Genomic DNA, 26,757 nt, shown 5'->3' with positions numbered 1-26,757 from the left:
TAAACATTTTGTATACCTTTGTATTATTATATTTACTGTAATGCTGGAGTAATGTTACATATCACAGGTTGTTAAGAGAAATGTCCTATTTTCAGTGGACTTTCATTTATTTTGTATTACTTTATTGAACATGATGGTAGAAGCAGTAATATGTAGATGCTGCTGTTGAACTGAGGCAGATCAGACATTTCACTTTACAGAAAGTACTGATATTTTTTTATTGGAATTGTTTATTATTATTAGTCCAACTTTAGCTTTTGTGATAAATGTTCTATGTTGACTGTTCAATGTTCGATGCTTATTAAAAGAAAAACAGTTATTGCTGGCAATTCATATCTTTGTTCTCATCCTTGTATTAGAATATAGAGCAGTGTTGATGGTGTCGCATGTTATAATGCTCCATGACATGTTTTATCTGTTACACAGTTAATATTGAAGTTAAACTTAAAAAAAACTAAACTGCAAACTCCCGGCTTCAACATGGCACAAATCATTGGACTATCAATGGACGCTAATGCTACGTCCATTATTTTTTGTACTTTATTTTTTTACACTCCATGGTTTAACTATATATATATATATACATATACATGTGAGTATAATAAATGTGTGTATAGGATGTGATGTGTATAGTGGCCCTCGGGCCGCTAGGCTAGGCTAGGCTAAGCTCTTTCTGAGCCTCTGCTGGCCAGTCATAGTTTAGGAAGAGCTTCAGTAAATCCCCATGAACTGAATGTGTGGTTTAAAGCCTATTCCTTGTAAAGGGCAGTTGTTGTGTAATTCAGTCGTTTCTTTAATCCACACGTGCCTCTCGGTTCTGGCCTGGTGTACCCAGTACCTTTTTCTGACCTCACCAAGAAGAAAAGGCTGTTACCTGGGTGGTTTGGATCTTAAATGATTCTCTTAGCGTTTTTCTTGCCGCGCCTGGTGTAAATATTCTTGAGGCAGGGTAGGGTCTATTGTATGTTCAGGCCAACGCCCCACTCTTTGCAGGGACTTGCGGTCTCATGGCTGTTGCCGTACCAGACAGTGATGTTCCCCGTCAGGACACTCTCGATGATGCAGGAGTAGAACTCCCTCAGTATTTGAGGGGATACCCAGGATTTCCTCAGGTGTATGTCTGAGGTGTAACAATCATCACTGAGTCAGTATGCAGCGCCCAGGTCAGGCCCTCAGTGATGTGGACACTTGAAGCTCGTTGATATTAAGGGGGGGCATATTAGGTTGACCAGCAAGTCAGGTCCTCTACTTTTTTCAGGTAGGCCTTTTCATTGTTGTCTGTGGTCAGGCCCCCCCCACAGCTGTGTCGTCAGCAGACTCAATGGTGGTGTTGGAGTTGATAGTGGCTACACGGTTGTACAGGGAGTACATCAGGGGACTCAAAACACACACACACACACACACACACACACACACACACACACACACACACACACACACACACACACACACACACACACACACACCACAGTGAACATGTACAATTCTCCCAAATGTAGAGCAGAAATATTTGATGGCCAGTCTGTGTTTTGTTGCACCATTGACAGTAAATAAGATTGTGTTATATGTGTATATCTATGTGTGTGTGTGTGTGTGTGTGTGTGTGTGTGTGTGTGTGTGTGTGTGTGTGTGTGTGTGTGTGGTTTGTGCTTAATTTTTATGTATGAAAAGTGCTATATAAATAAAGTGATTGATTGAGACAAACAGAAACACCTATAATAACAGCAAGGAAGTCTATTCATGTGTAATGCATAATGTATGTATGAAAAAATATTAAAGAAAATCTAAAACTGCATGCTTTTGGTTACAGTATATCAGATTCATATAGTACTGTATATGCACAAGTTTGCAGGAAAAAATCCTGCTGTCATAAAAATCGTATAATCCTGTGTAGTTTAGATATACAACTCTGAAATACCTGATATATATTTTTTTTAATCTCTGACTCTCTAAGCACACCCCTCTGATCCCTCCACCTCAGTACAGAAGTGAGGAGCTGGTTGATCAAACTCTAATCCTTTTCTCTGTTAATCCACTTGCTCTATAGCAGAGATTATGTTACTAATTTCCGCACCAGCACATTGCAGGATGCTCTGTGGACGAGAGGGAAGCCGGAGTGGGAAGCCAGTTGTTGCTTAACTTGTTTATCTTTCCCAGTTTGAGAAGGTTAAGAAGCAGATACTTAATTAATACTAACACTTACTTGACCCTAGGAGTACTCTCATTGGAGGTACCTTTCAGTTTCTGAGTTGTATGTGGTCCGACCTAATTGAGGGCAGCCAAATCTCTCTCTACAATCCTCTCTCATCTCCTGCTAAATTGGAAGAAAGATGTTCCTGAACAGCTAATCCTTCCCACCTTGTCCCTCTAAACCCAACACTGTCCCTTACAGTCTGCTGGAGCTTTCATACACTGAGTGGGTCAAGTGAGTTACCTGCATAGACAGTATGTAATGGACCAGCAGATCCCGTGTCTCTGGACGGAGACCAGTGAAGGATATTAGAAGCACTCCGGTGATTATTTTATTTTATTTATTTATTTGTTTATTTAACATGGACCATACAAGCAAACATAGTTACAATACAAAGCCCGTAACTGATGCAGCATATAGAGTTTATAGCTAGTGCTAATTCTCAACTCTTGTCCCTGGTTGGGCATTTCTAAGAACATTGGCTGAGCGTCACTGAGCAGCCTCCAACTGAGCTGGAAGACGTAGATGTGACGTGAGCAACCTGTCTGAAAGTGTGAAGTCTTCTGGTAGCTGTGCCGAGAGAAATCTCAATCATTCCCAATCTTACAGAGACGGAGAGTGTAGGTATATGTAAGGAGATAACATAGACACAGGCTAATTATTGATCACTAACATGCTAGTTAACATCAGTAATTAAACCTAAACAGCTAATGGAAGTCCAAACTGCCTGTGAGCTTCTCCTGTACTATACGGTAATTCCTCTATTATTCCTCTACTATGCGACAGTAAGTCTCGTGGTTATGACATAATCGTTAGCCTATTTTTATAAAAACGTCTGCTATGGAGCCATAACGTGAGGTACAAGGTAATGGAGCCTTTTAAACATTGTTGTGTTTCTTTAGAAATAAACAACGGACAAATAGAGTCTTTAAACGCTTCAGATGTAAAGTTATTCGCAGTCAAAGTGACGCCAAAATGAATGGAAGTCAATGGGATGCTAACGGGGGGTGGGTGCTTGTTAGCATCAAAATGGCGCCATGGGAGCTATGTGTTGTGAGGAGAAGCTTACCCCCTTGGTTACCTGTTTGCTAGGGTGTAATTTCCACTGTAGCGTTCGTCCAATCAGGTGCAGCCATCGTGGTTGTAGGAGGGTGGAGCGAAGTGAAGAGAAACGGAGAACTTTTTTTTAAGTTCAAGCACTTTATTGTCATTGTGTGAAGCGTCCCAGACGTTAGATCGCTGATCTTCGTTTGGGTCCCGACCCTCATTATCGGGCACGACTCTGAACGTTTGGCTGCGACGTGTCTGTCGGCTCAAAATCGGGCTGAATTTGTGTAGTCTGATCCTGGCATTACTCAACAGCATCCACACCAGACGGAGCTGTTTTAAGATTTTTGGTGGCAGTGATGGTCAGCCTCCCAACAAATCTGAGTAGTTCTTCAAATTTAAAGTTTTGTACAGTGGTCTGTTGGGGCTTTTATTTGAACAAACCCTTGGTCCGCCACGAGCAGTTTGCACTCTGTGCTCTTTTTTGTCTGGATGTGTTTTTATTGCATTGTGATAATCTCTGACTGAGATTATCAGCTGGTACACGCTGAATTGGAATACATCCAGGCGGAGCATTTAGATGAAATGTCATTTGCCCCGTTAACCTCAGAGCTCAATTTGTTTCAGATGCTGTCGGACGAAATCTGTTACAGTAGACAGAGACGGTATGATGGTCCACAACAAACGGCTCTGATACACCTAAAACATGTAGTAAAAATAATAATAATAATGCATTTTATTTATATAGCGCTTTTAAAAATAATTGAAAACACTTTACAATAAAACCAGGACATTAAGCACATTAAAAAACAAGTGAAACAATAAAGCCAGCAAAAAAAAAAACAGCAGGTAAAATGTAATATCATTAGAAGAAGTTCCAGAGGGAGGGGGCTGCGATGGTGAAAGCTCTGTCGCCCCAGGTACGGTGCATGGTCCTGTCCTGAGTGGTGGGGGGGAGCAGGTCTGTGAGATAGGAAGGAGCCTGGTTATGGAGGGCTTTGTGGGTAAAGAGGAGGACTTTAAACTGGATGCGTTGGGAAACAGGGAGCCAGTGATGGGGTCATGTAGGCTTAACCCCTTGATTTTCACCACTCTGACACACACACACACACACACACACACACACACACACACACACAGATAAACCTACTTGTGTGCATGTGTTTACAAAGACTTAGGGTACTGTAGAACACACTGTACTCATTCATTCATTTATGTATGTATACATACATAATTATTATTATTATAATTATTATTATTGTTATTATATTATCAGATATGTATTTAAAGTAAACACACTCGGAACATACCGATTGAGTGTTCCAGATTCATTAGAAGAACTGAAAATAAAAACTTCTTATAATGTATTAAACGATGAACTAAAGTGGAATCCTCTTTTGTTGATATTTAATCCTACAGAGTGTGTGTGTGTGTGTGTGTGTGTGTGTGTGTGTGTGTGTGTGTGTGTGTGTGCGCATATACATACATGTACAAATCACATCTGTCCTTCACAAAACACACACCACTGTGTCCTGTGTCTTAACAGAAACACACACACACACTCCCAGCTCAGCGTGGTCTGGGAGACTGCTGAGGAAATCAAGAGTGGGACTGCCGACCCAGACTGTCTTCCATGAATACATGTAAACCGGTTTCAAGAATAGGATCCACGTAGCGGCGACAGTAATTCCAACTAACTCTGTTTGACAACGTAAAATGATATATTTATTATTTTCAAATGATTTACTTGTTTACATGGACGAAGTTGATAAAACTTGCATTTCTCCCAAACAATATGTCTGCTATTGGTTTGGCTTTTCCTTCAATGCAAACCTGCTCTATGTTATACATTATTATGATATCACTTTAATGTTCCTGCTTACACTGATGATGGCGAGGATATCGAATTCAACCTACCTATTGGCTGAATAGAAATGACAGTATTTGAGATGATATTTTTTGCCATGGTCTTTGAGGTCATTTTTAACTTCTGTCATTCTCACTTGTCTTTATGTCAAAATCTTGTCATAAAATACAAAACAAAACTGTGACACGTGTCTTCAAGTTTTCTTGCCTTTTTGGCTGCAGATCTGTTTAAAGCAGCTTCAGGCGGGCAGGAACCTTCAGCTGTTAAAAAAAAAGGCTGTTAAAGCTGTTAATGAAAACAGGCATGAATGACCCAATAGCTTATGATTGTACACGAGACTAGGCATCTACCTACTCATGTGCACATAAGCATGCATGGACACACACACACACACACACACTCTGCTAGAAATGGCCAGATGGTGTAATCCTTTAGTATTCCCTGTGTTTCACATTTTTCCCCTCCTGTGTTAGGATTATGCTGTTGTCCAATCCGATTTCGGCCCACTCTCCAGTGATGATGTGGATGAATGATAGGCAGGCGGGTGAGTGAGACAGGCGTGCAGTAGACACACTGTCGGGTTGTACAGCGTATCGTGTCGGATGTAAATGCTCCTGCCAAAACCCTTGCGGCTGCCATTTGTAGAGCCCGTTGCTGACTTTTCGCTGTCCAGGTAAGAGACGGGACCACTCAGGGGGAACTTTTTAATATCAAAAGGACACTTTAGGCAGTGGCCAATGTGTCCATGTTTAGAGGAAACAAATATAAACTTGAGGATTACAGTGACAAATAAATAGTTTTCTTAAATTCTCAGAAAGCTGATGCACAGCGTGAGCCATTATTTTGACATTGCAAACTGGATGCTTTTCTTTGTGGCTTGGTTCTATGGTTGCTAGGACAAGGGGGGCAAGGAGTTGTATGGCCTAGAAGGACAGATTAAATGTGATTTAAATGATGTGTAACATGACAATATGGCTGCAGTATACCGTGTATCATTTTGAATACATTACAGGGCCCAGTATTCATTTGCTGGAAATTGAAATATCCATTAAACCACTTGCTGCACAATGTAAACTCAAAAGTCATACATTTCCGTAGACGTTTTCAGATACCATATATTCTCCATCGGATGTTAAATGATGTCCCAGTAGTTGCATTGATTTTGTCTTCATCATCCTGTATGATTTATTTGGTGTTTGATCCCATTTTCATGTCTCAGTGTGTGGCTTTTTGTGTACATGTGGATTTTGATTCTTTGTGTCAGTACCAGAATAGCAAGTTATTTTGACTTTCAGTCAGAAGAAAAAACTTATAAACTCTTATAATGTATTAGACTTAGAACAATGAACTAAAGGTAAATCCTCTTTAGTTGACATTTAATCCTACTGTGTGTGTGTGTGTGTGTGTGTGTGTGTGTGTGTGTGTGTGTGTGTGTGTGTGTGTGTGTGTGTGTGTGTGTTTGCATGCATGCATGCACAGGTGTGCGAGCATGCACATGTGTGTGTTTGTACAAATCACACATATCACTGCGTCAGGTGTATTTTGACTTCCAGTCTAGCTGGTATGTACAATGTGTCCAGGCCTATAGACCTGGTAGAAAACAGATGCACATTTAATGAGGAGAGAGAATGAAAATGTGTGTGTGTGTGTGTGTGTGTGTGTGTGTGTGTTTGTGAAAGTGGGCCTGTGTAATTAGTGCATATATGCTCACATTCATGGTGTGACATGCATGTGTGCATCTGTGATTGCTCATAACGCACATTGTCTCTGCAGACACATTCATTATGTAGAATTTGACAGTCATTAAAGGGGAACTACGCAGTTTTTTTTAGCTTAATTTACCTTAACTGAACAGCTTCGGAGTCATTGGAATGGTTATATGACTTTTTTCGGATTGAATGGTGGCCGACTTGCTCCCCCTAGCGCCTGTGAGCCGAAAAACCACCCTTGCAACTTTCGGCCTGGCGAGCCGGTGGTCTCAGCGTCAGGAAGAATGGCCATGTAACAAATTGCTTTACGACACTGCACACATAAGCACGCCCATTCAGGAACTGGCTAAAAAGGTAGAGATGGCAAAAAAAGAAGCAGAAAGCTAGGAAAGCATTGTCGGAGAAACAGAGAAAGAGGAAACGGCAGACTGACCGAGAGAGGAGTCAGCCACGAGTAAACATAGGACCTGCCAAATATCCACATCGCGCAGACTAAAGTTATTTTATGAATGAAATAGACATATTACATATCTGAGGGCCAATTCAGGGTCGGTTTTGAATCATTTACAATCCCGTAATGTTCTCCATCTGTTGAAAGCCCGTTTCACCCGTTGTCTTTCACTTTCCCTTTCAGCTTTTAGTTGTTCTTTGTTTAATTCACTTCTTTCCTGTCATGGTCCTGCCCCAGTATCAGCCATAACTACAACAGATAACTTCTAAAATAACATTAGAATACAACTAGGCCTATATAAAGAACTCTCCTGCTACCTTTTACCTGGCTCCGCTAACCTGGCATACACTAACACAGGCTTTTCTGGTGTTCCAAAGAAATCTGTGAGCCTTCAGAATGTGTTACTCTAACTCCGTCTAGATGCCCTAAATCATTCTGTGACTTTGCTGGAAAAATCAGACCAGGGCAGAGACATTATGATAACTATATAAAACTAGTGTTCTTTTCACCGTTAGTCTCATTTTTTTGTTATAGGTCATTTATGATCATCAGATGGAACATTACACAGTTTCAGAAACATGTAAAAGTTACATATAGTCACTTTAAGTAAAAGCTCATCATAGTAATAGTACTTTTGCTTAAGTAGAATGTTTTTGTACTCTTTCCACCTGGTTGTGTGTAAAGAGTCAATTCTGCTGCTGTTACCTAAACTAACACCACCAGGGTTGGGGATTTTAATCCCAATCCTAAAACCATATACACTTCTGGCACTGTAAGAGGTTCTGGATAAAAGCTTCCACTAAATATGATCAGTCTGACAAAGCTTTCTCTATCTCTCTTCCCACGCAGGCCAGTGCTTCCTGTGTATGGTGGACGTGGTGCCGGTGAAAAACGAGGATGGTCTGGTGATCATGTTCATCCTGAACTTCGAGGGCTTGACAGAGGAAGCCCTCCTAGTCCACAAACAGGAGCTCAACCACCGCCTGCCCACCTGGCTCGTCACCGGTAGCTACTGACTGAGCTTATTTCTCTGTTTGTTGTTTTCTGTTCAGTGCTAATCATCCAAGGTTTGAGCAATCTTTGTCAGCAAGTGGCCTTTCTGTATTTGCACGTTTTCCCTGTGACTTCAGGTTCTTCTTCATTCGTGTTTATCCCTGTTGTCCCGCACTCACTTTAAATATATTTGAGCCAAGCATGTTATTTTTAAATTTGTCATTACTTTTGGTAAATAAAAATCATCAGAAGAAACACTGACTAAACAATAAGCGGCAGTAATTGTTAATAGAGAAGTAATAGTACTGTAGGTGAACAGACTACAGAAAACTAAAGACTTGTTGATGATGGAAATTTACAATTTTGACTGGTTCAGTGTTTAAAATCCTTGTCCGTCATGCCTTTGTCTTCATTCACATTTCCTTGTACTCTCCTCGCGGTCACCTAGCTCTCTATTTTCTGTGTGCGCTGAAATAAAATACGGCCTTAACAGAAAGAGAAATACAAACAGAAAGGAGTGCACGAGCCACAAAACACAGTTCCAGCCAATCAGCAACAGGTGGCGGCAGTTGATAGTAGGGGGGGAGGGTGGGAGGCAGCCAGAAGTTTTCTGTCCATGGGGGGGGGCACATGAAGTCAGGACATGAAGTCAGACTCAGTGGTGGGTCAAACCGAAGCAGATGGACAGACACAGAGCTGTAGCAGAGACAAAGTAGAACACTTTTTAATCCATTCTCTTTTGCCCGGACATGTCCACTTCTTACGTACTGTCCGGGGCGTCCGTTTTTTTTTTTTATAAATTCATGAAAATATCCGGTTTTCACTGTTTTTCATGGGACCATTAAGTGTGTACTTAAATTGACTGGCGCACACAATACTACGGTACTTTGTTGTGTGACGTAATTCCTGAGAGGCTGCTTTGTGGGCGGCACAGAGCAGACCAGGACCAGAGCAGACAGGGACCAGAGCAGACAGGGACCAGAGCAGACCGGGACCAGAGCAGACAGGGACCAGAGCAGACCGGGACCAGAGCAGACAGAGACCAGAGCAGACAGGGACCCGAGCAGACAGGGACCAGAACAGACTGGGACCAGAGCAGACCGGGACCAGAGCAGACCAGGACCAGAGAAGACAGGGACCAGAGCAGACAGGGACCAAATCAGACAGAGACCAGAGCAGACAGGGACCAGAGCAGACAGGGACCAGAGCAGACCAGGACCAGAGCAGACAGGGACCAGATCAGACAGGGACCAGATCAGACAGGGACCAGAGCAGACAGGGACCAGAGCAGACAGAGACCAGAGCAGACAGGGACCAGAGCAGACAGAGACCAGAGCAGACAGGGACCAGATCAGACAGGGACCAGAGCAGACAGGGACCAGAGCAGACTGGGACCAGAGCAGACAGGGACCAGAGCAGACAGGGACCAGAGCAGACAGGGACCAGATCAGACAGGGACCAGAGCAGACAGAGACCAGAGCAGACAGGGACAAGAGCAGACAGAGACCAGAGCAGACAGGGACCAGATCAGACAGGGACCAGAGCAGACAGAGACCAGAGCAGACAGGGACCAGATCAGACAGGGACCAGAGCAGACAAGGACCAGATCAGACAGGGACCAGAGCAGACAGGGACCAGAGCAGACAGAGACCAGAGCAGAAAGGGGCCAGAGCAGACAGGGACCAGAGCAGACAGGGACCAGAGCAGTCAGGGACCAGAGCAGACAGGGACCAGAGCAGAGAGAGACCAGAGCAGTCAGGGACCAGAGCAGACAGAGACCAGAGCAGAGAGAGACCAGAGCAGACATACACAGGGACCAGAGCAAACAGGGACCAGATCAGACAGGGACCAGAGCAGACAGAGACCAGAACAGTCAGGGACCAGAGCAGACAGAGACCAGAGCAGACAGGGACCAGAGCAGACAGGGGACCAGAGCAGACAGAGACCAGAGCAGACAAGTACCAGAGCAGACAGGGACCAGAGCAGACAGAGACCAGAGCAGACAGGGACCAGAGCAGACAGGGACCAGAGCAGACAGGGACCAGAGCAGTCAGGGACCAGAGCAGACAGAGTCCAGAGCAGACAGAGACCAGAGCAGACAGAGACCAGAGCAGACATACACAGGGACCAGAGCAGACAGGGACCAGATCAGACAGGGACCAGAGCAGACAGAGACCAGAGCAGTCAGGGACCAGAGCAGACAGAGACCAGAGCAGACAGGGACCAGAGCAGACAGGGACCAGAGTAGACAGAGACCAGAGCAGACAGGGACCAGAGCAGACAGGGACCAGAGTAGACAGAGACCAGAGCAGACAGGGACCAGAGCAGACAGGGACCAGAGCAGACAGGGGACCAGAGCAGACAGAGACCAGAGCTGACAGGGACCAGAGCAGACAGGGACCAGAGCTGACAGAGACCAGAGCAGACAGAGACCAGAGCAGACAGAGACCAGAGCAGACAGGGACCAGAGCAGACAGAGACCAGAGCAGACAGAGACCAGAGCAGACAGGAACCAGAGCTGACAGAGACCAGAGCAGACAGAGACCAGAGCTGACAGAGACCAGAGCAGACAGAGACCAGAGCAGACAGCGGAGCAGCATTGCACACAAAATGCCGAAGCGAGATATTTTGTTGAAGCTGGATTTTCTAACACAGAAGAGGTCATATTTAGAACATTATTTCATATTATTTATTTATTTTAAAAGAGAGCTATTATTTTGTTACAGGTTGTTACAGATTTTATTGTATTTTTAGTTACCATCTCAGTTTCATTTTGCAGAAAGGCCAGGTGGATAAGCTCAAATTTCAACAATCTTTGCGCAGCATTGCTTACTGCACCTTTAACATGGTCAGTCCAGGGTCGTAGCAGAGAATGTCTAATAAGGAGAGAACTTCCACTCTCGTGAAACTTCCGGCTTCTGAACTGGTTGAAGTTCCAATCTGGTTCCATATGAGGGCGCTCACAGGCGAGTGCAGAATGAATGGAGGCCTATGGAGCATTTTTTGTCTACTAATTTGAATGTTCCATTCGAAAGGGGAGGCTAATGAAATACACACTGCTGGGTGTAAGTTGCTTTTATGTTCTAAAAAGCCTTTTAAAATGTCAATGACGTCATACACATCATACAGTCAGAGATACTGCTTTTACGGCAAGCTCTGAGTCACTTCCTTTTTTCTCTCGAGGCATCGACAACACAGCTGATAGGTTAGGCTCTCCCTGTCAATACAACACAGCTGATAGGTTAGTCTCTCCCTGTTAATACAACATAGCTGATAGGTTAGACTCTCCCTGTTAATACAACACAGCTGATAGGTTAGGCTCTCCCTGTTAATACAACACAGCTGACAGGTTAGGCTCTCCCTGTTAATACAACACAGCTGATAGGTTAGACTCTCCCTGTTAATACAACATAGCTGATAGGTTAGGCTCTCCCTGTTAATACAACACAGCTGATAGGTTAGGCTCTCCCTGTCAATACAACACAGCTGATAGGTTAGTCTCTCCCTGTTAATACAACATAGCTGATAGGTTAGACTCTCCCTGTTAATACAACATAGCTGATAGGTTAGGCTCTCCCTGTCAATACAACACAGCTGATAGGTTAGACTCTCCCTGTTAATACAACACAGCTGATAGGTTAGGCTCTCCCTGTTAATACAACACAGCTGACAGGTTAGGCTCTCCCTGTTAATACAACACAGCTGATAGGTTAGACTCTCCCTGTTAATTGACAGGTTAGGCTCTCCCTGTTAATACAACACAGCTGATAGGTTAGGCTCTCCCTGTTAATACAACACAGCTGATAGGTTGATAGTTAATTGATAGGTTAGACTCTCCCTGTTAATACAAACAGCAGTTAATACAACACAGCTGATAGGTTAGACTCTCCCTGTTAATACAACACAGCTGACAGGTTAGGCTCTCCCTGTTAATACAACACAGCTGATAGGTTAGACTCTCCCTGTTAATACAACACAGCTGATAGGTTAGACTCTCCCTGTTAATACAACACAGCTGACAGGTTAGGCTCTCCCTGTTAATACAACACAGCTGATAGATTAGGCTCTCCCTGTTAATACAACACAGCTGATAGGTTAGACTCTCCCTGTCAATACAACACAGCTGATAGATTAGGCTCTCCCTGTCAATACAACACAGCTGATAGATTAGGCTCTCCCTGTTAATACAACACAGCTGATAGATTAGGCTCTCCCTGTTAATACAACACAGCTGATAGGTTAGACTCTCCCTGTCAATACAACACAGCTGATAGGTTAGACTCTCCCTGTTAATACAACACAGCTGATAGGTTAGACTCTCCCTGTTAATACAACACAGCTGACAGGTTAGGCTCTCCTGTTAATACAACACAGCTGATACAGCTGTCAATACAACACAGCTGATAGGTTAGACTCTCCCTGTTAATACAACACAGCTGATAGGTTAGTCTCTCCCTGTCAATACAACACAGCTGATAGGTTAGACTCTCCCTGTCAATACAACACAGCTGATAGGTTAGTCTCTCCCTGTCAATACAACACAGCTGATAGGTTAGACTCTCCCTGTCAATACAACACAGCTGATAGGTTAGGCTCTTCCTGTCAATACACGTGCTAGAAAGAGGGTTGCTAATGTTTTAAAGACCATGCCAAAATATTCACTCTGACATTCTGCTTTGGATGTTGTCAAGCGGGATCTCCGGTCGTAATCAGTCCTTCACTGACCAATCAGCATTCATTAGCAGGATGCTAGCGTGTTATGGGCAACAACGACTCAACCTGTAAGAAATCAAAAGAACATTAAGTACTCGTTCATTCAACTTTCAACCTATAATCCATATTGAACTTGCAAAAACTACAATCAAATCTGAGATTTCTCAACGGCAATCAGGCTAAAAATGACAAATTTAGCTATCTATCTCCATAGACTCCCATTCATTTAGTCGTCTAGCTCCATAGACTCCCATTCATTTTGCACTCGCCTGCGATCACCCCCAGTGGAACTCTGGTGGAACTGCAACCAAATTCGGTACAATGGGACTAAATAGGAAGTGAACAGGCTCTCCGTAGACCGGCTCTGGTCGTAGTCAGGGTTTAGAAATTAGTGAGACACAGAGTTCTTTCTTTTAATGGAGCTTATTTACTGTAGCAAAATTGATTCCAAAATGACACCTACAAACACAACCCACCCTATACTAGGGATCCACCAATACTGGTTTTTAGTAGTTAACGAAACCGATAATCAATATTGGAACCAAAATGCATTTACAGTGAAAATGAAAATCTTTAAGTCATAATTAAGATTTTGGAATATTACCAACTCCAACACAAAACTTTGTTTAAATGCTTTAAGCAATTATTTAATAAATGAGAAACCTTCACCGTAATCCCCAGTAACAGAGAGTCAGATAGTGTTGTGGTGGGGAGAGGGGGGACATGAAGTCAGCAGAGCCAGAGTAGAACACTTTTTAATTCATTCACTTTATCGGTTATCACGCAAATAAAACGCTGATACAGATAATCTGCAAACTGCCAAAAAACGGCCCGATAATCAGGCATTTAAAGCGAGACGTCTCGGTATGTGTGTGTGTGTGTGTGTGTGTGTGTGTGTGTGTGTGTGTGTGTGTGTGTGTGTGTGTGTGTGTGTGTGTGTGTGTGTGTGTGTGTGTGTGTGTGTGTGTGTGTGTGTGTGTGTGTGTGTGTGTGTGTGTGTGTGTGTGTGTGATGTTTGGCTCACTACATTTACTCGTATTGTGTCTTGTATTCAGTTTAGACTAGAACAGTTTAAGAAGTGAGTGCTCAGTTGTACTGTGGCATATTCTACACATAGACTATAGACATTAAAACTATAGTGAAAGGTGACAGTTATGTAACGCAGCTGGTATGATGTCAATATGACTATCAACAGATCCTTGTCACTGTCTACTTCTGTTGAGAACTGCACCCCTCACGCAGAGAAAGTACTAGTTTCACATTATTCAGATGCAAAGAGACAGTGTTTTTTTTTTTTTTTGGGAAATAATTACCGAGGTCCGGACCTCAGTGACCTCATAGCTGACTATGGCCTTATATTTGTTTCATTTTGCAGAAAGGCCAGGTGGATGTAATATTCGCCAAGTCATTTCATTCCTGTGAATCCTGGTATTTGTGTTGGATCAAGTTTGACAAGATCCTTTTTTTCCACGAACATGAACGTGCACTTAATGTTCCAGAGGAATAACCCTGGGGAAAAGCGTCTGAAGTAGGACAGTGATCATATTTGGAATCAACTCTTTCTCTCTGTGTTATTAATGTGGCTAAAACTCAAAACCAATCAAGGCTCTTGTCCCAGATTCCTGTAGATTGTTGTTGAAGCTGTATTTTGAAGGTTTATTAGAGTCAGCGTGATCCAGTTCAAATCTCCCTCTCTGCTAGCGTGACCTCCACTACCTAGACTATCCTCCCATATTCTCTCTCTCCATTCTCTCTCCACCTGTCACTTACCTCCTCCTTCTCTCCTCCAGGTCGTCCACGAGGCTTTAAGCTGCGTCTTCCCCTGCTGCGCTCCATGTCCAACAGTAAAGTGTCTCTGAACGACACAGAGGCAGGTCACATCCCCACTGCCACACCCCTGCCGCTGCACCCAGACCACCATAGTCATGAGTCCCTAGGCCTGGGGGAGTTCCTGCCTCTTCCCCCTGTAGCGCAAAACCACCAGGAGCAAATCAGTGGAAGCAGGTAGGCCCTGTGAATTATTATAAGGGTTAGTTGTATGTTTGGGAGCAAGAGATGGGTTAGCAGAGGCTTATTTAAAATACTGAATTTGTGGTCTTAGGTGTGAAATCTTTTCTTTTTTTTAAAGACATTTTCAACTTACCTAGATTTGACACTTTTCTCAACCAGGCTCATTAACTTTCAACTTCCAAATTTGACTTTTGCCGGGAATACTTGGCAAATGAAATCCTACGAAATGAGAATACACCACCCTATCTCGTAATGCCTTCCTTGTAAGTGTAATTGCATAATTATGTGGACTGTATGTGGACACTTTATTGTGTCTCCTTTTCATTTCTTTTTCTTTTTTTAAGCTCCTTGTAGCAAATGACTTTTGAATGCTTCCAGCAAGGAAATCCTCTTGTCCCTTTTCCTCCTACAGTGAGGTAAAAGGTTACTGTTGGCTAAAAACAGCAGCATTCTGTTTTTAGTATGGGCAGATGCTTGCTAGATGGCTTTAACCCAAAATATCCAGTTGAATGACACATCTGTAACACCCTGTTACCCATTATGTCCTTTTCTGTTTCCTAGGTCAGCTCTACAGAGTTGGCCAGAAGACCACCAGGAGGACCAGCACACCTTTCTTGGCCCAGACCCTCCTGTACCCGCTCCTTCTCCTCCTCCACCTCCCCACAGAGCCCACCTTGTGGGTCCCCTGACCCAGTCGTCCCCCTGCGTAGCGCATCACCACCGCCTCAACCTCAACCCGGACGCCTCAGGCTCCAACTGCTCGCTGTCTCACTGCCGCTCGCGGGAGAGCTTCCACAGCATGCGTCGCGCCTCCTCCGTAGACGAGATCGAGGCCATGAGGCCCGAATGGGAGCGAAAGAACCGCAGAGCCAGTATCCGACTGGGGAGCAGCAGCACTGGTGAGGAAGGGGAGGTGGAAAAACAGACACACTATTATTATTATTAATTATTCCCTTTGATTTTAACTAGGGCTGAACGATTTGGGGAAAAAATCAAATTGAGATTTTTCTGCCAGATATTGTGAATACAATATTAACTGTGTAACAGATAAAACATGTCATGGAGCATTATACCATAAGAAACCATTAACACTGCTCTATATTCTAGGCTGAGAATATAGATATGAGTGTTTTTCTTTTAATAAGCATTTAACGTTGAACATTCAACATGAACATTTAAACAAACAACACAATAAAAATCAATTCTAATAAAAAATATCAGTACTTTCTGTAAACTGAAATGTGTGATCTGCCTCAGTTCAACAGCTTCTACCATCATGTTCAATAAAGTTAATAAAAATAAATGAAAAATAGGCTTTCTGTTAACAATATGTGATATGTAACATTAGTCCTGCATTTATCTAAGGAAAAAAGAATACAATATTAAAAAGAGGTATAAAACATGTTCAACCCAATGTTACACCAAACATTCAACTAAATATTGCACATTTGATTAATCGCGGTCATCACGATAAGTTAATTGCATTCTTTCAAATCATAATTGCGATTTGACAACGATTAATGGTTCAGCCCTAATTTTAACATTACTGTCTGTGTGTCTGCAGGTGCAGTGAACAGTAAGTCCAACATATTGAACTCCACGTCGGACTCTGACCTTATGCGGTACCGCACCATTTCCAAGATCCCTCAGATCACCCTCAACTTTGTGGATTTCAAAGCCGACCCACTCATCGCCCTGCCCACAGGGGACATGGACATCATAGCTCCCTGCAAACTCATCGACCGGACGCACCACGTCACAGAGAAAGTCACCCAGGTAGGACACACAGTTCATGTACGGTATAGAGTGTGTGGTGTACAACGCAGGGAGAGAGCTTGTGCTTGTGTTATCTGTGAGGGTTTTGTCCCGTCTGAACCAATCTGGGCGGCTGATTTGTTTTTCGCTTCAGTGCTTATTTCTCTTCCTCTGGGCAGTTTAGACCATATTGAACACGGAGGTTCAACCGTGGAAAGGTGTGTGCTCATGTACTACGCTTCTACGTGCAAAGAATATCTATATGTGCGTAGGTGCTCTCGGACAGATCTGTAAGTTCTCATAATTGAATTAGCGCCTGCCGCTCACTATTATCTGACAAGTGTTCCTGGGGAGATAATGCTTGTCGCACCAGCTCGAGTGAATGAGCTGTGATGAGATGATGATGGAGGGTGGTGTGGCGGCATTGCAATTACTGGTAATTGACTTTGGGAACAACAGAGAAAGGATGTATGGGACGTAGTGAAGCAGCACTTTCATTTCCTCAGTCTCTCTCTCTGTGTTCTCTCCCATTTCCCTTTTACAGTCAGAATTACAGTCACTTCCCTCCCTTCTCTCACAGCCTCCCTCAACATGAATTACTCTTAAAGTGCTCATATTATGCTCATTTTCAGGTTCATAATTGTATTTTGAGGTTGTACCAGAATAGGTTTACATGGTTTAATTTTCAAAAAACACCATATTATTGTTGTACTGCACATTGCTGCAGCTCCTCTTTTCACCCTGTGTGTTCAGGTCTCTGTTTTAGCTACAGAGTGAGGCATCACACTTCTATCCCATCTTTGTTGGGAGTCGCACATGCTCAGTAGCTAGGTAAGGATCACATCAGCTAGCTGTTTGTTTCTCCAACTTCAGTCAGTACAAGGCAGGATTAGCCGGGAGACTTCTTCTAAACGAGGGCGCACTTCACACTTTGCGTGGAATCCCTGCAGAACAGGGACATGGAAGTAGTTCTTTTGTAGATTATGGTAAACTAGTGTGTGTTGTAGCAGTGTTTTGCCATTCAGAACGAGCTAGCATGCTAGCGCTAGCATGCTACGGTTAGCCAGCTCGTTTCGGCTAGTGACGTAGAAAGCCGTGCAGATTTTGACCAGCTCACCCGGAGACTGAAGGCAGGAAACATTCAGAAACCAGATCTCCCTCAGAACAGCATGGATGGGTTTTTTCAAAGTTTGTATGCGTGTGGAAGCACCAGAGACACAAAATAACACCCCAAATCCCAAAATTCTTTCATAATATGGGCACTTTAACCCTTGGGTTGTCCTCGGGTCAAATTTGACCCATTTTCAATGTTTTTTTATATCAAAACTATGGGTTCCTTACAACCAAATTGCCCAAAATAACTTTGTATGGAACCCAAACAACATTCTTTTGCAGGTAAAATTAATGATTACTACCACTGAATTTTGGTTGTTTTATTAAATTTCAAGTAGAATTTTTTTTTTATATGGTTTTAAACTTTGACATAAACCAGTCTGTGATTCACTCACCATCCTCTGATCTTAACGTGCGTCTGGCCTCTCTGACTCTCCGGTCGAGCTTTCGCTGCACGGCTCATTTTGGCAGCCGCTGGGTTGAGACTCACAGGAGGCGGCTGCCCGCTTCCCTTCAGGCGCCCATGGTAACTGTAGATTGGGTAGATATGATCTTAACCAAATGGGCTGTTTAGACAGCGGCAAACACCTTCTTTGTATTCTATTTTTCTCCTTCATTTCACGGCCTATTTCCTGGTCTATCTTCCCTGCAAGCAAAACCTGGCAAGAAAACACACTGATAATCTATTGTACACAATATAAATATATATCATATATGACAAAGTCATTCAGTTGAGGCGACCACATGGGACTTCTGGAGAGAAGGAAAGTGTGCTTTGACTTCATCGTTTACCGAGGTGCTTGTTCTTTTTGAATGTTTGATGTTGTCAGCAGTGGTGGACATTTAAGTAAGTACTTTTACTTGTACTTTACTTGAGTCTGTTCTTTTCATGCCACTTTCTACTTCTACTTCTACTCCGCTACATTTCAGAGAGAAATATTGTACTATTTACTCCACTACATTCATCTGTTACAGCTTTAGTTACTAGTTACTTTACACATTAAGATTCCTGCACACAAAACACACGTTTATAAAATCTGATGTTTTATTATAAATGTAACTAGCCAACAATATAACAGCCTACAAGTCCAGCTGAAATAATGACACCATTAAACACACAACAGTTTGGATCCTTTACACTTTCTACAATGGGAGGATTTTTCTGCATTGAGTACTTTTACTTTTAATACTTTAAGGACATAATCCTGATGATACATACTTTTACTTAAATAACATTTGCAATGCAAAATAATATGTCTTCCACCGCTGGGTGTCAGAAGAAAGCATTTTTGAGGGCAAAGGTCACACAAATAAGGTGGTTTAAAGGCAAAGTGTTCTTGTCCACTTGCACAGAAAGTTCAATTAGTATTTCTTTTTAGATGAAGACATCTTGCAGAGGAGCAAGTTAGTCACACAGCATTTCTCTGCCTCGTTTCAGAACGCGCTGAGAGTCTTTGAACAGTTTGAATAGGTTTATTTAGCCTTATAAGCAGATCAAAATGTGGCTCTTGTTTTCTTAAATCTAGTGTTAGAGGTGAATGACATCCTGGTTCACTTCTACACTTCTAAATTTTTTTCTCTTTTTTGTTTTCCAGAGATACTTACTTTACACTTCCTGTATGTCTGTCAGTGCATGTGTTTTGAGCAGTTACGTGTGTCTCAGATTGATGGCTGGTGTGGCATCTCATCACTCAGCGTCCTGTAGATTAATCAGTTTGTTATTAAAGCCCATAACTCCTGTCAGATTCATATGACTGTGATGAACAGCAGGGGAAACAATTATAGCGAGAAATGTGCCATAAACCTCAAAACTTACAGCTGTCTGACAAAGATGACATCTCATGTCCCTAAAACAGCGACTTATAGGTTATAACAGTCCTTCGTGAATCACAAGGTGATCTTTTTATGGCGTATTTTGAAAAGTATGGTGATTGGCTTTTGTGAAAGGTCTCTCTTTTGTCAGAAAGGGTTTTGAGATTGTCACAAGATGTCACAGTTTTTTGATTTTTCAGTGCCTCTGTTCTTTCAATTATCATCAGTTTGTCTGATTTATATTTGAAATTACAGTAACAGGGAGAATATTCATACTTTATAACATCATCTCCCCCCCATTCATCTTAGAGTAAAATCACTTTAAACTGAAGATATGAAACCTTGATCTGTTTTGTCAGTTTCCCTAAATTGTGCTTATTGTGCCTGATGGTGCTCTGATGTCACTGTGGGCTACAGTAGTGGCGGATGGTTCACATTAAACCAAAAAATACACACTATATATGCAATATTGCAGAATATATAGTGTCAACATCCTGTCTGTATATACAGACACCTCCTTATACGTTTGATTCTCACATGCATGCATATTTGTGTTTTAAACCCAACAGAAAATAACTACTTCAACATGAGGCCAGTAAAGTAATCCCAAATGTTAAGCTTGTCTGTTTCTCACATTTGGAAGCCCATGTTGGGAGTGAAATGAGCAGAAAAGATTACGTTAATTCTCTGCTGGGACTGTAGTTACTAAAGAAGAATATGGATAATCTATTCTTTCATATACTGGGAGTGAGACATCATCTCTCTGAGTAAGAATGGGATCATCAGCAGAGAATAATCCAAAGTTGATGATGCAACACAAAATAAACCTCATGCTGCACAGTATGTGATGGGCAGCTGGCAAGGTCAAGCCATTACCCTGTGTATGTGAGTGTGTACTGTATATGCATGTATGCATGTGCACTAACCCATACTACATAGTGTACATTAGTAGTGCAGATGGAGGAAACAGCACCAGCTGTGTCTCCAAATGCTATGGACTGCTATTTATAGACAGTTAAGGGAAGAATGCAAAACACAAAATGGGCTGCATTTTCACTTCATATATCTGACATTCATTTAACATGAAGACTCTCTTTTGTAACATTATATTGGGGATTTTGTTTTGTTTCTTAGTAGAAAATTCACATCATGTAATGGGAAAAATAATTGTTGAATTTATGAACTACAGCAGCTTATTTCAGTGATCGCTGCCTTTTCAACTACAAAGAGGGGAATAACCAATTAGAGGGTAACTACGGTTGTTTTCTTCAACTTGGACCCTATTTTCCTATGTTTTTGTGTTTAAGTGACTGATAGGAAGATCAATCTTTGAAATTGGTCCAGTATTAACTGTGAACGCTGTAACCGGCAGCCACAGACCGGGCTGCAATGTAACCCTACGGGGCAAATGTTCAGCATCCGTTTGGTCCACAAAAGTTCAATTTTTGCCGCTGACAGACTCAGATTAATATTCTAAGTGTCTGAAAACATTATGGAAAGGATCCCTCCAGAGATAGACTTTAAAAACCTCTTAAAGATCTTTCTGTTTAACCAGAAACAGCTCCGAGGTTGCTAGCGCTAAACCCACCAGACTCCATTTAAAAAAGCAATACTTTTAGCGTGTCAAGCAATGTCAAGGATCGTTGTTCCCATCAGTCACTTAGACATACAGCACTCAGCATAAGTGAATACACCCATGCTAAAGTTGACTAAAAAGAGGAATAAAAAAATAATCTTTTGGAAATTGATCTTAATAAAAAAACAATGAGGAAAAATCCAACCTTTAAGGACACCAATTTTCTTTGTGAATGAATAATGTATTGTAAATAAATAAATGTTCTTCCTTAAAATACAGGGGGCATAAGTAAGTACACCCCTATGGTAAATTCCCATAGAGGCAGGCAGATTTTTATTTTCATGGATCCAGGATACTATGCATCCTGATAAAGTTCCCTTGGCCTTTGGAATTAAAATAGCCCCACATCATCACATACTCTTCACCATACCTAGAGATTGGCGTGATTTTATTTCAATTAGCCTATTAGCTGGTTTGATTTGCATTGAGAGATGATCTTATGGAAAATGCTAATCTTTTGTATGCCAATGATTTTGTATTCCTCTTTTTAGTTAACTTTAGCATGGGTGTATTCACTTATGCTGAGCACTGTAAAAACATAGGAACATATGGTCCAGGTTGAAAAGAATGGTAGATACCCTTTAAATCTACAACTGAGCTGTGTGGTTCAACTCCAAACCTTTTTTTTACTATTTGATCTGTGTGGTGAAAGCCAGAGAAGAGCTGTTTGGTGGATATTATGTCATTGTGAGAACACCTGCATTACCCGCTCAGGCCTGAAGATGACAGCACCACACCAGGTAGTGTGATGACAGGCCTCTGCAATCCCTCAGAGGAGCAGAGGAGAAGTTGAAAGGAAAAACCAAGCTACATAATTGAAGTGTTCCATAAATCATCTGACACCCTGAATGAGAACTCATGCAGATTTCCTCTCTCATTTGGACTGGATCTTGCACTGTCCCCTTTTTCCTGCTCTGTACATGTGGATCTTTGTCTCTCGCGCTTCTCTAATGACCAAGCTGCTTGCACTCACACTGGCTAATGGCTGGAATGTAAATACAGCAGCTGCCTTCTCATGTACAGTAGTTATCTATTCTTAGTAAATATTACTGTAGCACTAGAGGTGGGCGGAAAAATCAACACAGCATAGTATCAGTCGATCTTTTAATTATATAAATTTCACATGAGAATTTAAATGTTGTTACTAAAATTACAACATTTTAAATTTAAAGTTTATCTTTTTAGATAAAACATGTTCACAAAAGTTTTCCTTTGGGGACATCATTTTAAGTTAAACACAAAAGGTAAATAAAAAAAGGTAATAAATTGCAATACATCGCAGAATATCACAATACAATCGCAATGACATTGTCGATCTATATAAATGTATAATATATTGTGATAATATCATATTGTGGTGCATCTGGTGATAATTAGCACTATCTGCTCATCAGTCATTTAAAAAATGGATTAAAGCCTTTTGTCTTACGGACTCTATATGAGCTTTAACTGTGTATAGCGGAGATCTTCAACAGGGGAGCCGGGACCCCTAGGGAGTCCTCAGAATCACTGCAGGATGGCCACCAAATTATTGTTAATTTTTGAAAGATTTTTCAAAAATGTAAATGTCTTAACATGAATTCAACATATTATTAGCAAATACAAATCCACACTGAAGATAGGCTTACTGGCCTACAGGTGTAGTCACTAAGGTGGCCATCCACAAATACAGTTCATCCTAAGGATTCACTGTGCCACCTGTATGTTTAACATTAAAAGATGATGTATAAGTCATGCCAACAATTATTATTTTAATAGCTTAGTATTCTTTGCAAAAAGGTATGTATGAAGGGGCCCCTGCTCCATCTCTCTTTTAGTTAAGGGGTCCCTGGTTTAAAAAACGTTGAAGACCCCGGGTGTATAGGCTTGAACACAGGTGACTTGAAACTGACACATTAGACAGTCTAATAAGGGAGGGTGGATGGATGGATGGATGGATGGATGGATGGATGGATGGATGGATGGATGGATGGATGGATGGATGGATGGATGGATGGATGGATGGATGGATGGGTAGGAGTGGCTGAGAGGATGTCGAAGAAATAGGACAGTCTTATTCAGTGTTTGGAGAGGCATGAAGGGCTGAGCAAACCACCCAACCATGTAGAGAAAAACTGGCATCATGCCTCACTGCACACCTGGATAACTACATACACACTTTTAGTGACACCCATAGCTTCTATGACGGTGGTCACGTCCGTAGATCACTTGATGATCTACAAACTAAGATATACACTCCACACACTCACCCATCACAGCCCTCATAGTAGTCCTGACATACACCCAGCCCCACACACAGCATTCTTACAGACATGTGAACATGTACTATAAGCACCCACACATACTCACTTACATTGCCCTGGCCCCTCTCTTACACTCAGGCATACACACACGCACACACACACACACACACACACACACACACACACACACACACACACACACACACACCCTGCCTCGCCACTCAAGCAGCATGTCACATCCAACTCCACAGTGGGATACAATGGAGCAATGGATGGCACACACCGCGCCCAGCAGCAAAGTGGTAGGAACTGTCTCCATCGCCTTAAAATCAGAGAACTGTTGCAGCTCGTGCTGAAAGTTTCAGTTTTGGTGCATGTGTTGGTGATTAGTGTTTCTAGTGTTAGGAGGACCTGTGCATTGAGTGTTGTGTTTGAGATGCAGGTGTTTTAAGTTTTTTTTTTTGTTTACAGTGTAGACAGCGAAGGTGGAAAATAGTGTTGTTTGTATTTTATAGCATAGCATCGAACAGCTGCTATACAATCTGTCAGGAATAAATTATAAGTAATTCAAATTCTTAAAGTAATTGTCAGTATGAAAATGCATATTCAGACGGTCTGCTGAGTATTTGTTTGGTATTTTGACATCTGCTGGTCAAAAAGTACTCACAAGGTGTTGATGCTTCCTGTAGCCCCCACAACACAGTTATGGATGGATAGAGTAAGTCTGTTATGGAGAGAATAACCTTCTCTCTTTGTCTTCAGAAAAATGTTTTCTTTACACTTTGGACTAAGTGGGTCAAATATGTAAAGCCCTTACGGACAGAATTCGTTGAGGTATCAAATAAATGTGTAATGTTTCAATTTTGAAAGGACCCTGAAAAACTTCCATTAGTTTGTTTCTGTCAATATGAGTTTTAATAATATTTTCTATTCACAAGTTTCTTTAAAGTCCTCCCCAGTCTTACCAACCTATGTTTTATTGAAACACTGTGAACTGTACACCTTACCTCTTCCAAACTGTGTTAAGTAAATGGACAGCAGAGAAAATTAAACAGACATTGTTCTGATGAAATCTTTTGATCTTCACTGCTGTGCTAAAAGAAAAAAAATGCATATACAAGAATATATATATTATATACATACATATGCTAATGTGATAACTTATATTCAAATATATATATACTATAAATATATAATACATGTTGCCAGTGTTTTTTGTGTTGCCATTTTCATCCTTACAACTACTTTAAGTGGGCACTTTTACTTATTATTTATTCCTGATATATCGGGTATCAGCTGTTCTTGGATTCTTTAGGTTGTTTCTTAAATGATGAAAGTAAGAAGTCACGCTGTCAGGTCGTGGTATGGCTTTTAGGAACTCTGCTGGTCCAATTTGTCTTTGTGTTCTGTGTGACAACACCGAGGGTCCACTTCCAAATTAGAAACAGAACATGAGCTCTAGTGAACTTCGTGGTACTTTGACAAGATTCAGTCCCAATTAAGCAGCATATAAAAAGTCCAAGATGTTGGGACCAAAAAAGATGACAATCTCATTAATTTAATGCTGGCCACCCTGGTGGGGAAATTGTGAATAGGGGTTGTCTTAATTAGGATGATTTATTTGGTTAGTTTTTCTGTTTATACCTCTACTCCCCCTGCTGAGGCACAGGATCTTAAACTCAAACAGTTTTCCTCCAGTATATTACATCAAGACAAACACCCACATAAATAATCAAAAAATAGTTCTTATTTTGGAATAATGGTTTAAAATCAATTCTATCTGACATTCTGTGTCCCAATGTGAAAACGCTGCTACTTTGTGACTTCTGAGCTGTGTGCATAGGGTATTCATACAGAGTACTGTAATAAGCCACTTATCAAAGAACACTTATGCTATCAAAGACTTACATAAAATGGAATGCAGGTTATGTATATGTTTTTAATGAGAAGGCTTCACAGAAGATGAGAGGTGGAGATCTCCATGGCAAAGGCAGGAGGACTGGGTCACATCTTCACTGTACTTTGAGTGTGTGTGTGTGTGTGTGTGTGTGTGTGTGTGTGTGTGTGGGTTGTGCGTGCGCGTGTGTGTGTGTGTTTATATATACATCCTTGTCTGTGATGTAGTTTTGTGTGCATGCAGTAGAACAGAGATCTTCAACAGGAGGTCCTGGACCAGGGTGGTTGCTTTTTTCCCCACCAGTCACATCGGCTGGTGGATGCCCAATTTTACCAGTCACTTATATTTTTTACCAGCCACTTTTTCCGGAATTCAAATTTATAAAAGAAAGTGCACTAGCATATTTTGAATTGCTTCAATACATTATTTTTTATTAATAATATATATATATATATATATATATAAAACAACCACAACCTAAAACCTCCTTTAGCTGAGCCACAGTCATTCTGTAAAGTGTCCTTGGGTTTCATGAAAGGTGCTATATAAATACAAGTTATTATTATTATCATTATACATGGCTCATAACATTATCTCTGTCCATTATGTCTCTATTTTTGTCTCTATAATCTAATTTCCTTCCCATGTGCACTGCCTCTAATGAGCCTCTATACATTTTTGTAATTGGGTACATAGGCGTTGCTTTCTCAGTAAAGTTATGGCTACGGAAAGTTTGTGGCAACCCATTTAGTTGAGTTCAGATCCGTTAGTGAGTGGAAGGCATGTGCTATAAACCAGAGCAATCTTGCAGTAAAGCCTTAATTATGCATTGGGGAAATCTGCCGCAAATTTAAAACCATGTTTCGTTAGAAGATTAAAAGTATAACAAAGACTTTGATCAGAGTTCATTTTCCCTGCATGCCACTGTTTCCATCATGTTTGTTAGTGTAAAGTGTAGCAAAGCTGCTCAGGCTGCAGCCACTGTTATTCCATCAATTGAATTCCCTACTAGTCAAAGTCTGATGACACATATTTGCATAGGGTGATGAGTATGCATGAGCTCTCTAAATAGTGTATGTCGTGAAAGATTCAGAAGCAGGTATTTTTAGCAGTGCCACATGTTTTTCGCTGAGAAAGCGCCAGGGGAGGCTGGGCTCTAAAGTGACACTGTGGTTGTTTTGGTGAGAGATGCACCTCTGGCAAAGTCCCACATCAGGGCTGTGTCCTTTAAGTAGGACAGAAATGAGTAGAAATGAGTGCTTTTATCATCTCCAACAGGAACAGCACTTCTCACTCTACCTGGAGGAATGTATGTTCTTT

The 26,757-nt window shown here is 41.7% G+C and overlaps 1 protein-coding gene across 1 annotated transcript in view; it reads left to right on the top strand.

Moving 5' to 3' along the window:
* kcnh2b (potassium voltage-gated channel, subfamily H (eag-related), member 2b) overlaps positions 1 to 26,757 on the top strand; it is a 321,502-nt gene that overhangs the window by 160,973 nt on the left and 133,772 nt on the right. The window contains exons 3-6 of the mRNA XM_028568846.1: positions 8,115 to 8,270; positions 14,762 to 14,975; positions 15,543 to 15,880; positions 16,546 to 16,757. Coding sequence (XP_028424647.1) covers positions 8,115 to 8,270; positions 14,762 to 14,975; positions 15,543 to 15,880; positions 16,546 to 16,757 — 920 coding nt within the window. The remainder of the gene's footprint in view (positions 1 to 8,114; positions 8,271 to 14,761; positions 14,976 to 15,542; positions 15,881 to 16,545; positions 16,758 to 26,757) is intronic.

This window comes from Perca flavescens, chromosome 22 (assembly GCF_004354835.1).
Source record: "Perca flavescens isolate YP-PL-M2 chromosome 22, PFLA_1.0, whole genome shotgun sequence".
Lineage (NCBI taxonomy): Eukaryota > Metazoa > Chordata > Actinopteri > Perciformes > Percidae > Perca > Perca flavescens.
Note: the sequence above shows the minus strand (reverse complement) of the source record. Positions and strands in the feature narration are given on the sequence as shown.